The 15,605-nt window shown below is 37.2% G+C and overlaps 1 protein-coding gene across 3 annotated transcripts in view; it reads right to left on the bottom strand.

Annotated features, from left to right (window-relative positions):
* The window catches only part of LAMP2 (lysosomal associated membrane protein 2), a 32,976-nt gene extending 19,230 nt beyond the window's left edge, over nt 1-13,746 (bottom strand). For all 3 annotated transcript variants that reach the window (XM_063432093.1, XM_063432095.1, XM_063432094.1), the window contains exon 1: nt 13,638-13,746. In XM_063432093.1, coding sequence (XP_063288163.1) covers nt 13,638-13,683 — 46 coding nt within the window. In that variant the 5' untranslated portion in view covers nt 13,684-13,746. The remainder of the gene's footprint in view (nt 1-13,637) is intronic.
* Nucleotides 13,747-15,605: the final 1,859 nt, after the last annotated feature.

Raw genomic sequence — 15,605 nt, 5'->3', positions numbered from 1 at the left:
TGTGAATGACTAGCAGTATGTTACTCAAAAATAAAAAGCCAGAAATAATTTGTCAAAACAAAGTTTTAAAACAACTATGCTACGGAAAATAAAATCAGATACAAAATAATGGCAGAACCCCAAGTAATCTCGATAAATGTTGGAACGGTCAACCAAAACAGCCGTAAATAAATGTGCAACAAACCAGGATTATAGCATAGGAGCTTTGTTATAGAATACCATTGAATAAGCTCATTCCAACTACCAAAACCAATTAATTAAATCGTATTGAAGTGATGTTGGTGCAAAAGGCCCTGTCACTGCAGCTTATTTTTAAGTACACACTTCAGTTTATGGAGGCAGGAATGTTCTGGCATGTTAAAGGTCAGTAATCAAAATATTTGTCAGCCTTTTAAAGAACTTACCTGGGGTCTTCCAGACACTGGCCACTTCCTTCATTGAGAGTTGAAAGCACCTGCACATTACCGGTTTTCATTAGCACTTGCTTATGTTATGATCACTAAAAGCATCAATGAGCAAAGTAGATAATTTCTGGCTCTCATTGAGTGGGTGATTGGCCCAGTGGACCCCAGTTAAATGGGCAAAGTGTTACAAGACTGACTAAGTGTGCACAAATCACTTTCAGCTGCATTGAATCAAAATGCTGGTCTATGTAGGAACTCATTTATTAGCTTGGCGAGATTAAAAAAAAAATATAACACCTATTCTTTTATCCATAGATTAACCGGCACTAGATAAATTCAACAAAGCTGAAAGGGATTTCATAGTTGGAGAGGACCAGAGCATTTCGGGAACCATAACCACAACAGCATGGTATAGTGGTTATGGTGCTCAGCCTGTGCCTTAAAAATGAAAAAAAAAAAAAAAAAGTTAACTCCAACTAATAACTAACTATGTTTAAACACTGTTTTTGGTCAGCGTAAAACTTGCTTGGCATGGTCACCTCTTCATAAAATGGGTAGGCTACCTTACTCTTTCCAGACTGGCCAGTGACACAGAGATGGAGTTAGCATTAGGCATCTTTAAGTGCAGCATTTCAAACCATAAGGCTGCCAATACAGACTTTAAGCACCATCTGCACTCCAGTGACCTGATGTTGTCATGGTGTTTGCCATGGCAGCTAGTGGGATTCAGCATAAGCTCTGGATTAAAGTTGCTATACCCGTCCTGATAACCTGTCAATGAGGAAGGTTGTTAAAATCCCTCGCTGCTTTTACAGCAATATTTACAGAAGCAGGGCATTTAAAATATTGTTCAGACAAATCTTGTGCTCTTGCTTTAAATAAACACTATAGGGACAGAAATACAGACATGTCCTGTCACTGTAATCACGTGTTAGCCCCATTGTAACCTATATAAAAAAGGCATGTTTACACACCTTTGTTCCAGCGCTGTGTGGGTCCACCAGTGATGGATTCGGCCCAATCCGCCTCCTTGGCAGAGATCATCAAAATTGACACTCATAGGAAAACAGAAGCTATTGCGCATGCGCAGCAAAAATGCTGTGCTTGCTAATCAGCATCTCCCCAGAGAGGCATCTCTATGGTGAATGTTCAGCATCTCCATGCAGCACTGACACAGGAAGCACCTGTAGTTCTGGTGACTATATTGTTCCTTTTAAAGGGTTACTCTAAGCCCCATGACTACTTCAGTGATTTGATATTTCTCTCACTCAATGTCAAACCAACTGTAAAGCCCATAAAGTTGGCCATCAGAAGTGTATGTCCTCTGCATTGGGCAATAGAAATCCCAATACCCAACTGTGGAAGACACTTTATTCATTTATAAACACAATGCTAAAAATAAAGTTACAATAAAATGTATTGCTTTGTAGATTGTGTAACTGGTTTTGAGTAAACACTGAGCTGTAGACATAATCAGAAGCACTAGGTGGTGCTACACACTATTTAGTGAGCAGTTCAGCTGGGTGAACTCATGTGATCTAAAACAAAATAAATAAAATAAAAATAAAAATTCCAAAAAAAAAAAAATCAGGCTGGAATAGGCTCCGCTGCAAATGGAGAGATTGAGGACTGTTTCCTCAGGCTAGATCTAGCGTACGGAGGAACTAGGTAGCACAGTTAGGGGATTAACTGGCACATATGATAGCTACTTATTTTTGGCCCAATTGCCTGAGTATTAGGTTCTAGGTTCTGACCCACGTTTACACTGTTAACGAGGACTAAGGTCTCCGTATGAGGGTTTGTAATTTACTTGGCCTCCTTTTTAGCCTAACATCGATTGTTTAATTGTCGAGTCGAATGTAAAATTATGTAAATACTAGCAAGGGGTACTGAGAAATTAAAATTTACAAAATACCTCCATGGCCGGCAGGCGCCATCGGTTTTGATAAGAGAGCTGAGGCTCATAATATTGTGATTGTCACGCTGTATTATGCCACAATGTCGATAAAGTTGGCTTCTGCGTAAGCCCATAAGCTGATGTGCACTGGTACATGCTACTGAGTGGAAAAAATAAAGAATTATTTAAAAAAAAAAAAAAAAAAAAAAAAAAAAAAAAAAACTAAACGTAACTACAGCTTAAAAAAAAATAAAAATCAGCCAGATGCCCATCATCAAGGGACCATAATAGCTGAGGTTTACTTCAGTACCGTAATTACAGGACTCCTGCTACATGATCTACAAAGTAACATATTACACCATTATTTTAGCAACAAATATGTACAAGGAAAAGATATTTATAATAAGCAGTGGATCACATGGGGGACAGTATGGATTGCAGTAGCTATAGCATCTCTAACCCCTTAAGGACGGAGGACGGTTCAGGACCGTCATCGGCATTTTTGCGTTGCCGACCGGTGACGGTCCTGAACCGTCCAATGTACTTACCCGATCGCCGTCGTTCCCCCGGCGGCGGTGCTCCCGGTGTGGGTAGACTGCCTGCAGCCCAGACAGACAGTCTCCCCATGGCGGTTTAGGACCCATGCGGCCATGTGATCGCCCAACAGGGCGACCACATGGTCACAATAGGTGTCCTAGTCTCTGCCTGCAGGGGGACTGTCTGTGCTGACAGGCAGTCTCCCTGCAAGTGTAAAATCAGAAAAAAAATTTAAAGTGAAAGTTAATAAAAAAAAATATTATGATATATGTGTCTATATATCATATATATATATATATATATATATATACACACACACACCGTATTTATCGGCGTATAACACGCCCCGGCGTATAACACGCACCTCATTTCCAGAAGGAAATTCCAGGAAATTTCCACCCCTCCCATAGTGTTCCCCCCCCCTTTCCATAGTATTCTCCCCCCCCAGTGCCCCCCCCCCTTTCCATAGTATTCTCCCCCCCCCCATAGTGTCCCCCCCCTTTCCATAGTATTCTTCCCCCCCCTCCCATACTATTCTCCACCCCCCATAGTGTGTGTCCCCCCACTCCCATAGTGTCCCCTAGTGCACTTTCCCTCTGTCCCATATTTACTTACCTGTCTTGAAGCGTGGGCCGGCTTCACAGCGCGCACCGCGGAACTGGAACTGGAACTTAAATTTCAGGTTCTGGTTTCCGGCGGGACTGAAAGGAAGTGTGCACACAATAGTGCACACAATAGTGCACACTTCCTTTCAGTCCCGCCGGAAACCGGAACCTGAAATTTAAGTTCCAGTTCCGCGGTGCGCGCTGTGAAGCCGGCCCACGCTTCAAGACAGGTAAGTAAATGTGGGATATCGGCGTATAACACGCACCCATGATTTTCTCCCTATTTTCAGGGAGAAAAAGTGCGTGTTATACGCCGATAAATACGGTATATATATAGTCATGCTAAGTGTATTTTTTTATTAATATGTACATATATTAATATAAAAATACACTTATAATTAATTTACACACGTATATATATAATATATAATAACTATATATATATATTATTATAAAATACGAATAATAAATAATTTAAAAAAATTAAAAATAATAAAAAATTATATATCTATACGAAATTTAATTCTAACTATTTTGATATTTATATCAAAATACACTTAGAATGAAATTGTATATATATATCTATGTATATATAAATAAATAAAAAGAATGCAAACTATTCATATGTCCATATACAAAATTACATAAATAATTATATAAATATACATACACGTAGACTTCAAATATATAAATATGTTTAAGGGCAATTTAAGGGACCTGCCTGCCAACCCAGGCCGAAAGTCCAGAGAATTTAATTTGCTATCACTGTATTTTTACCCTGTAACGTTCTACGACACCCTAAAACCTGTACATGGGGGGTACTGTTTTACTCGGGAGACTTCGCTGAACACAAATATTAGTGATTCAAAACAGTAAAACATATCACAGCGATGATATTGTCAGTGAAAGTGAATTTTTTTGCATTTTTCACACACAAACAGCACTTTTACTGATGATATAATTGTTGTGATACATTTTCCAGTTTTGAAACACTAATATTTGTGTTCAGCAAAGTCTCCTGAGTAGAACAGGACCCCCCATGTACAGGTTTTATAGCGTTTTTGAAAGTTACAGGGTCAAATATTTTTACATTGAAAATGGCCAGGTTGGTTACGTTGCCTTTGAGAGCGTATGGTAGCCCAGGAATGAGAATTACCCCCATGATGGCATACCATTTGCAAAAGAAGACAACCCAAGGTATTGCAAATGGGGTATGTCCAGTCTTTTTTAGTAACCACTTAGTCACAAACACTGGCCAAAATTAGCGTTCAATTTAGTTTACTTTTTTCACACACAAACAAATATGAACGCTAACTTTGGCCAGTGTTTGCGACTAAGTGGCTACTAAAAAAGTCTGGACATACCCCATATTGAATACCCTGGGTTGTCAACTTTTAAAAAAATATGTACATGTGGGGTGTTATTTAGCAATTTATGACAGATAATAGTGTTACAATGTCACTATTGATACATTTTAAAAATGTATGTTTTGAAACCGCAATATCCTACTTGTACTTATAGCCCTATAACATGCAAAAAGCATGTAAACACTGGGTATTTTTGAACTTAGGACGACATTTTGAATCTATTTAGCAGTTTTTTTCATTCGCTTTTGTAGATGAGTAAAATATTTTTCACATAAAATTCAAAAAACGTGTATTTTTTTCAATTTTCCATCATATTTTCTCATTTTTTAAAAATTAAATTACATGAGATTATATAAATAATGGTATGTAAAGAAAGCCCCTTTTGTCCTGAAAAAAAACCAATATATCATTTGTATGGGAACAGTAAATGAGAGAGCGGAAAATTACAGCTAAACACAAACACCACAAAAGTGTCAAAAAGATGCCTGGTAGCAAATGTACAACATCGCAAAAAAAGTCCGGTCCTTAAGGGGTTAAACTGATACAGCAGGCATCAAAACAACTTTAGCTTAACCCCTTAAGGAGCGGCCTGTTTTTGCGATGTTTGTACGTTAAGGACCAGAGCAGTTTTAACACTTTTGTGGTGTTTGTGTTTAGCTGTAATTTTCCGCTCTCTCATTTACGGTTCCCATACAAATTATATATTGTTTTTTTCACGACAAGAAGGGCTTTCTTTACATACCATTATTTGTATTATGTCATATTGTATTTTTAAAAAAATAAAATATGGTGAAAAATTTAAACAAAAAAAAACAAAAAAAAAACAAAACATGTTTTTGGACTTTTACTTGAAAAATCTTTTACTTATCTACAAAAGCTAATGAAAAAAACTGCTAAATAGATTCAAAATTTTGTCCCGAGTGTTTACATGCTTTATTGCAAGTTATAGGCCTATAATTACAAGTAGGAAATTGCTGTTTCAATATATATATATTTTAAATGTATCAATAGTGACATTGTAACACCGTTATCTGTCATAAATCCCGTTATCTGTCATAAATCCCCGAAACACACCTAACATGTACATATTTTTTTTAAAGTAGACAACCCAGGGTATTCAAAATGGGGTATGTCCAGTCTTTTTTAGTAGCCACCTAGTCACAAACACTGGCCAAAGTTAGCATTTATATTTGTTTGTGTGTTAAAAATGCAAAAAACGCTAACTTTGGCCGGTGTTTGTGACTAAGTGGCTACTAAAAAAGGCTGAACATACCCCATTTGCAATACCTTGGGTTGTCTTCTTTTGCAAATGGTATGCCATCATGGGGCTAATTCTCATTCCTTGGCTACCATATGCTCTCAAAGGCAACCTAACCAATCTGACAAATTTCAATAAAAAAAAAAAAAAATAAATAAAGTAAAATCAAGCCTTATATATATTTGACCCTGTAACTTTCACAAACACTATAAAACCTCTACATGAGGGGTACTGTTATACTCAGGAGACTTCGCTGAACACAAATATTAGTGTATCAGAACAGTAAAATATATCACAGCAATAATATCCTCAGTGAAAGAGCTGTTTGTGTTTGAAAAATGCAAAAAACTTCACTTTCACTGACAATATCATCGCTGTGATATGTTTTACTGTTTTGAAACACTAATATTTGTGTTCAGCGAAGTCTCCCGAGTAAAACAGTACCCCCATGTACAGGATTTAGGGTGTCATAGAAAGTTACAGGGTTAAACACAGTGCTAGCAAATTAAATGATCTGGACTTTCGGCCTGGGTTGGCAGGCAGGTCCCTCAAATTGCAATCATTAAAATTACTTAATTAAATAAATACGCATGTATAATTTTAATATGTATACATATTTATATATTTTACGTCTACGTGTATATTTATGAAATTATTTATGTAATTATGTATGTGGACATATGTATATTTCGTATTATTTTTATTTATACATAGATATATATATCATTACATTCCAAGTGTATTTTGATATAAATATATATATCAATATCAAAATACTGTTAGAATAAAATTGCATATATATAATTTTTAATTATTAAAAGTTATTTTTATTTTTTGTTATTTATTTTTATTAACATATTATTTGTATTTTATAATAATATATATATATATATATATACACACACACACACACACACCATATATAGTTAATATATATATATATATATATATATATATATATATATATATATATTCGTGTGTAATTTAACCCCTTAAGACCGCAGGACGTACTATGCCGTACTTATTTTGGTGGCTCTAAAAGCCGCAGGACGACATAGTACGTCCTGCGATCTTATGTACTTACCCGGTCGCCGGCGATCCCACGCCGGCGATCGCGGTATGGGGGGGACTTACCTGGGAGCCCAGGGAGTCCCCCTGCGTCCTCTTTAGCCGCCCAGGGCCATGTGATCGCGAGGTCCTTGCGAGGACCCCGCGATCACATGGACGGCATAGCCGTCCAAGGCATTGCCAGCAGGGGGAGTGCCTGTAATGACAGGTACTCCCCCTGCTGTCTGAAAAAAAAAAAAAAAAATGTTAAAACAGTGTAAAAATAAATTTTATATATATATATATATATATATATATATATATATATATATATATATATATATACACACACACACACACACATGCATACACTGTCTACGTGTATTTTAATATTAATATATACATTATATATATATATATTAATATCGAAATACACGTACAATGATATTGATTAAATATATATATATATAATTTTCATTATATATATTTATATATAATAAAAAATAAATAAATATATAAATACGTTAAAAAAAAAATAAAAAATATATTAACATGCGTAATTTCGTTCTAACTGTATTTTAAAATTAATATATATATTGATATCAAAATACATGTAGAACGAAATATATATATCTATATACATAAGTATATACGTATATATCACTATGTATATACCTATATATAAATAAAAATAATAAAAAAAATTATATATATACACACACACACACACACACACACACACACACATATATATATATATATAATAATTCTACGCATATATTTATGTAATAATTTTACATAATTAGGTCATTTTATTAATTACAATTTGCAGGACCTGCCTGCCAACCCAGGCCAAAAGTTCAGGGAATTACATTGTCTAGCACTATATTTAACTCTGTAACTTTCCAAGACACCATGAAACCTGTACATGGGGGGTACTGTTTTACTCGGAAGACTTCGCTGAACACAAATATTAGTGTTTCAAAACAGTAAAATATATTACAACGACGATATCGTCAGTGACAGTGACATTTTTTGCATTTTTCACACACAAATGGCGCTTACACTGACGATATAATTGTTGTGATACGTTTTACTGTTTTGAAACACTAATATTTGTGTTCAGCGAAGTCTCCTGAGTATAACAGTACCCCTCATGTACAGGTTTTATGGTGTTTTCAAAAGTTACAGAGTCAAATATAAGGTTTGCGTTTCAGTTTTTTCACATTAAAATTCGCCAGGTTGCCTTTGAGACCGTATGGTAGCCCAGGAATGAAAATTATCCCCATGATGGCATACCATTTGCAATAGTAGACAACCCAGGGTATTGCAAATAGGGTATGTTCAGTTTTTTAGTAGCCACTTAGTCACAAACACTGCCCAAAATTTGCGTTCAAATTCGTTTTTTGCATTTTCAAATATTAACACTAACTTTGGCCAGTGTTTGTGACCAAGTGGCTACTAAAAAAGACTGGACATACTCAATTTGCAATACCTTAGGTTGTCTACTTTTGCAAATGGTATGCCATCATGGGGGTAATTCTTATTTCTGGGCTACCATATGGTCTCAAAGGCAACGTAACCAATCTGGCGAATTTCAATGTAAAAAAACTGAAATATGTAACATGCTATATTTGACCCTGTAACTTCCCAAAACACCATAAAACCTGTACATAGGGGGTACTGTTTTACACGCGAGACATCGCTGAATACAAATATGTGTATTGTATTGCAGTAAAAGCAAACAGTATTATGACATTCACAGTTAGAATGTCACGTAGAACTAAAAAAAATTTAAAAAAATTCTTATTTTCTCCCATTTTTTAAATATTTTTTTCATATTAAATTATGTTCCATACCTAAATATTTGATGTTAAACGAAAGCCCCGTTTCCCCTGAATAAAATTATATATAATAATGGGGGGTGCATTTAATATGAAAGAGGTGAATTATGGTTGGACAGACATATAGCGCAAATGCCAGGTTTTGTTTACGTTTTTTTTGATCACAACTTGTACATTTGGCTGCGGTCTTAAGGGGTTAAATATAAGTGTATTTTTATATTAATATACGTATATATAAATATAAAAATACACTTAGTATGACATGATATATATACATATATTATATATAGGTACATATAGATATAATACATACATATACATACACACACACACATATATATATTTTTTTTACACGGATTGTTTTTTTTTCCCACTTTGTTTTTTTCCACTTGCAGGGAGACTGCCTGTCAGCACAGACAGTCCCCCTGCAGGCAGACACATGGACCCCTATTGCGGTCATGTGATCGAGTGATCACATGGCCGTGGGGTCCTGATCTGCCGAGGGGGGACTGCCCGGGCAGACAGGCAGTCCCCCTGGACCGGGAGGAGAGCTGATCGCCGCCGTGGGACCGACGGCGATCAGGTAAGTAGCTCCAGACCGTTATGACGGTTCAGGACCGTCAGCGGTCCAAACGCACGTTTTACCGCTGACGGTCCTGAACCGTCAGCGGTCCTGAAAGGGTTAATGAAGCAGTTTTGATGTATAGATCATGCCCTGTTCAATTCTCTGCCATTTAAGAGTTCAGTTACTTTGTTTACACAGCCTTAGTCACACCTCACTGCATGTGATTTACACAGCCTTCCAATGTAGAGTCATCTAATGTTTACACTTCCTTTATTGCAAATTCTGTTTAATTTAGAATTTCTTATTCCTTGAACTTTTAATAGCTTGCTAGACCTTGCAAGAGCCTCATGTATTTAGTTCAAGTTCAATTTAAAGAGCAGGAGATAACTTTTAAAGTTAAGACCTAGTTGAAAATATAAGCATTTTGTTTCCATGCAGGCTGTGTCAGTCACAGTCAGGAGAGGTGTGCCTAGGGCTACACAAACAGATACAAAAAAAGTGATTTGACCCCTGAAGGGTGGCAGGTGTTTTATGCAGTCCTTAGGAGGTGGCATAGAACATCCCTGCCATCAAGGAAACTTAAGTGGAAACACCAATCCCCCACCGGCAGTCTCCCTCCGACCAATCAGGCCCTACAAGGCCAAGTGATCATGGGGTCCTCGCGATCACATGGCCGGTATAGCCGGCTTGTGGAGTGCTGAGCTATATTTAACACTGTACTGTTCTACTCGGTAGATATCACTAAACAAAATTGCAACATCATAACGGTTTTGAGCTCTGGAGCCTCCGGAGGACTGCCTAAAAGCCCAGGCAGTACTTCCACGGCAAATCAGGCCCCCGGGGCCCATATGATCAGTCTCAAAGAGCGATCACATGGCAGACAGCTACCTGCAAGGGCACTGCTTGGGCTGGTAGGCAGTCACCCTACTCATGAATTAAAATGTATATATACACACACAACTTTATAATATATCTATATCTGCTTCAGATGTAATTACAAAATTATGTTAGTCCAATAAAAAAGGTATTACAAGATACACATTTTCTCTCTCTCAATGAAGGTGCACTCACAGGACTTTATAGATAAATCTTGAAGTTTTATTGTGCAATTATACACCAGAAAATGTGTAGACATTTCAGTTCTCCATGGGACTTTTCTGGTCTTGAGACATATGAGGTCAGCCAAGCAGGCAGATCAGGGGCACAGCCAGCACGAGTAGACTGGTGCTAGATGGTTTTTCAACACTATAGGGTCAGGAATACGTGTTTGTGTTCCGGACTCTATAATTTTCCTTTAAGCTAAAGTTGTGTTGATGGCTATAGTGTCCTATTAAGCATCCTTAACGGTGCAATATTCTTGTAGGAGTTAGAATTACCAGTAGGTTACCCCACCCCCCTCACCTCCAATTTAGACACTAGATGATTTTATTTACAGCTCAGATGTACCCATTACTGTTGAATTTCATATGTTGTGGTCCAAGCAACACTCAAGTAAGCCAGCTTTTTCAGGTGCATGCAGCCCAGCACAAGACATTTAAAAAAAAAAAAAAATCACAACTTAACTAGGACCAGGAAAACCTGCTTATTTCACAATATCATTAAGGCAAAAAGACTGATTCAGATCTAAGAATTGCAATGAGGAAGAATAGTTTAGAGTCAGAACGAGCTGAAACCTGCATTATGTTACCATCAGATAAATCAGTTTGACTTACAGTAAAATCCGATACTACAAGGTCCTGAAAGGGTTATTATTCCAACCAAAAGCAGTGCTTTAAAAAGGAACACTATAGGGTCAGGAATTCCTGACCCTATAGCATTAAAAACTGTATATGTGGCTGGCCAGTTGGCCTGCCGCCCCTTGAATAGGATTTAAAAACAAAAAAGAAATAAAAATAAAAACACACACACCTTTATTCTTCGCCAGCACTGCCCCCAATCCTCGCCCTTGGCTGAGATCATCAAAATTGATAGTCAGTTCTGATGATCTCAGTCAAGGGGGCGAGCGAGGCGTTAACTCAAGTACTGCGCTGGTCAATCAGCATGTCCTCATAGAGATGCATTAATTCAAGAGAGAGAATAAGAGGGTGCCAAACGCTTTAGGTACACCTCTGAGAGGAACCATTTAATGTTTTACTAATACCTTTATTAAAAAGGTCACTTCAAGCATCATAAAATCACTACAGCCTGCTGTAGTTGATATGATGTTAGGTGTACCCTGGCACCAGTGTAACTGGGCAAACCATTTTGCAGTGATTTGCACTATTTCCAGGTCCCGCTGTAATAGCAACATAATCGCTTCTCCAAAAGCTGCAGAAATTGGGTACCAATAATGCTGCTCATTCATTGGATGACTGGGTCTGTTAAAATGCTCTCAGCCAATAATGCACTGAGCACAGAATTGTCGTTACCCAGCCGGATCTTTTTCTTCGAGCTGGCTATTGATGCTACTAGAGGTGAAGTCACAAGCGGAAACACTGTATATACCAGCTCCTTACATTATGACCAAACCATATAAAAGTGACAGTATTCTTATAAGTTAGAAAGTTTTATGGATGTTACCTGACTATCAAATTCATACTAGCAAGGCACGTGCGCAATAAATGGCATCTCAAAGGAAGCACAGCCAGGGTGGAGGTTTCAATTATGGTTTTTCACACTTTAAACTGAAAACACATTTTATCTTGAAAGATAAGAAGCCTAGGTACCATTATTTTAGCATCACAAGCAGATGTAATGTGAACCTGGCCATTTGTTATGCAACAGCACAGGATAGGTAGGAGGGGACAAAGAATATGAGACATGATAAGTGAGCGAACAGCTTGCATTTCGGCCACAGCTTTAGCTCAAACATTGGCCTTCATCCAAAAACCCACTTTTAATATTCAACCACCCACAAAGTTTAGGTTAGTCATGTTTTTAAATTTGCTTTGCAGCCTTATGGAAAAGTGACAGTCAAGCATTACATTAAACGCTTAGCAAAGCACATCTTGGGAAGATCTCCATTTGCATTAGGTGACAAGTAACCGACAGGTTATTCACTGTGAGATTCAAAGATGAATTCAAACTGGATTTAAAGTTTAAGGACAAAATGGTTGAACAGGAAAAATTCTGTAAGTCTTTTATGCTTTCCATTCACCAAAAAAAAAAAAAAAAATATCACTTCGTATTCTCACTTCAGTAAATAACCCTGTAAATGAAGTTTTTGTATAGAAAGTTTGAATAGGGTTATAAGTTAAGACAATCACACCCACTATTAGTCAGGAAAATATCCAAACTAAAATACCATTATTTCTCCATCTTTGATATAAATTCCTGAAACATTGAAAGCAAGATAACCCCCGCACATTTAGGGTAGGCTACCAGCTGATTGAACATCTTGAGAAATGTCACCCATAAAAGCTTGACATCTGTTCAGATAGTAAATGTTACATATAAACATACGTAGGTGTAATCCTACTAAGGGAGAGAGAAAGGGCACATCATAGTGGAAACTGTATATAGATATAGTGAGGCATATATTTATCTACTCGCACGTATTGTGCCACAAAAGAGCTTTCAGATGGTATCTTCCCAATTCCTCAGCCTTAGTGTCCTATATGGCACATTATTTTGTAGTTGTGATTGTCACTGTATATATACAGATGGTAAACTTTGTTGGGGAGTCTGGTGTATTTCTACATAAAGGCTTTCAAACTAGAGCAAACAGCAAAATCATTCCACTCTGGCTCTAAAGTAAGAGACCCACATTTTCAAGATGTGTCCCAGTACCCACCCCCCCCCCCCCCCCTCCTTCTATAGGACTACCACTCCCATGATGCTTTGCCATCATGGGCACTGTAACTCTACAGTGGTCAACATAACCTGATTGCCATCAAATAGGAAGTAGCCTTAACCATAACAACCCCAACCCATACCTTCCTATCAACAAATAGCCATTGAAACTATTTATTTACTATGTGGGCCCTCATGCAAAAACAACCGACCTCACCCAGCAATTACACCTCAGCCTATCTGCTCATTGTTCGGATACAATGCCTGGGCCCAGCTTCCCTTCCCCCCCCCCCCTCCAAGCCAGTATCTCCATCCTTCACGGCCAGAAGCATCCTAACTCACCCAGGCTCAGCAGGCACAGAGCGAACAGCGATACATAGCGTTCCATGACCGAACACTACGGAGCAAACTCCAACACTGACTGCAGAGACCCACTGCTCTGTCACATGATAGCACTTGGCCACTCCCCCAATCATCCAAGCTGCGACGTCACCATTGTTCTTCTGTGTTAGCTCCATTCTACCTACAATAAACACGAGGGAGGGCGGTTTTTTTTCCTTTTTTTGCCAGGCTATGCATAGTATTTGTAATATTTTTTTATCACTATTAATAGTACTTAGTAGTTCAATTAATGGTAAACCTGGCTTAATGAGATGTAATATGCCAGAGGAAACAGTATTAAAACAAAGAAGAGGTTTTAACATGTAACTATGAGGGCCTAACCCAATACTCTATGTGGGTTATTTATAAATAATAATATTGTGGGAAAATCTACAAGTTGGATGGAGTTGTTCTATATATGTCTGTGCTTTTATTATTAGGTGAAGTATTAGACATATGCTGCTTAATCACTCACCTGAATACCTTACCAATGAATTGCACACTATATGTCAAAATATCTTAGCTGGAAAAGATGAAGAATGCTTTCAAAGTAGATATTTCAGCCCCAAATTTAAAATTCTCTAAGAAATTCCCAATAATTCCTGGTTCAGTTGATAATTCTGTCAGTGTTGTTGATAACAATTGTGCAGTTAATGTCAAATTTTGAAGTGACAAGCGTAGTATAACTCACACTCAAGCACGTTGTATTTCAAACTATCTTTGCAAGCGTAGTATAACTCACACTCAAGCACATTGTATTTCAAACTATCTTTGTATTTGATATATAATTTACTGTCAGTCTAGATAGTATACCCTTGGGTCAATCTTTATGACATACTTAGTCTAGACCTGTAACTCAAACTTAGAAGAGAATCTTCCATTATAAAAAAAGAAAAAGTGCACTGTATACAAAGCCGCTCTGTTGTTCACCATTGTTTTATGATATGATTGCACCAGCTATTGTGGCTGTGCAAATCTGTTTGTTAATCCATGCACAACTTAAATAAAGAAAATTAACATTAACACTACAGTGCCAGGAAAACGAGTTTATTTTCCTGGCACTATAGTGGTCCTTTAAGGACACTGCAGCAGACCAGTCTTTTAGTCAAAAGACTATGACTAAAACTAAATTGAAATTTGCTGCCACAATTAACACTGTTTAACACTTGTAATAACTAGAATGATGTTTGTTGTTTGAGGATGCTGGTAAATATAATCCACTAACATGTAAAAAAAAAAAAAAAAAAAACATTTTTTTTTTGAAGTGAGTGGTTTATTCAGTTAAACTTCGAATGGCAGAGAATTGAAATCTGGAAAATATGGTCTAACATGGTTATAGTCAAAGCTTAGATATTTTAGCCTACATTTTGCCACTCGATCATCAGTTTGCTATAATTCCATATCTCAGTTTAGTAAATAATCCCCAAATTGTGTTAGATTATTACTATTATTTTTATATATAGCACCAACTTTTTCCGCAGCGCTTTACAAAATTATTAAAAAGGGGGAAATTTTACAATAAATGAGACAATTACAAAATGTTACAGAAACAATAGATTGATGAACTCAAATGAGCTTACAGTCTAGAAAGGTTTGATTACTTTATCATGGTATATTTTAGTTGTACGTTATCACTACATACACCAATAACATTTTTAATTAGACGCCCTTGGCTTTTTTCTGCATATTATCCTCAGTTTCCATTCATGCGCATAGAACCGAACACTAGTTCCCTGGTGGCCGTTCGCATGGACCAAAACCGCAAATAGACTTCAGGGGGACTTGCCCTGGAACTTTTTTCGTCATGAAGACTTCGCGGCTCATGGTCGGTCCTCAGCGGCACTTAGCCGCCATTCTCTGGAATTGTTTTGGGCATGGGAAATTCCTGAATCCCTCAACTGATCTGGGTGATTTTTGAATATGTTGGAT

The sequence above is a fragment of the Pelobates fuscus genome, chromosome 9 (assembly GCF_036172605.1).
Source record: "Pelobates fuscus isolate aPelFus1 chromosome 9, aPelFus1.pri, whole genome shotgun sequence".
NCBI classification, from domain to species: domain Eukaryota; kingdom Metazoa; phylum Chordata; class Amphibia; order Anura; family Pelobatidae; genus Pelobates; species Pelobates fuscus.
This window is presented reverse-complemented; position numbering and strand designations above follow the sequence as displayed.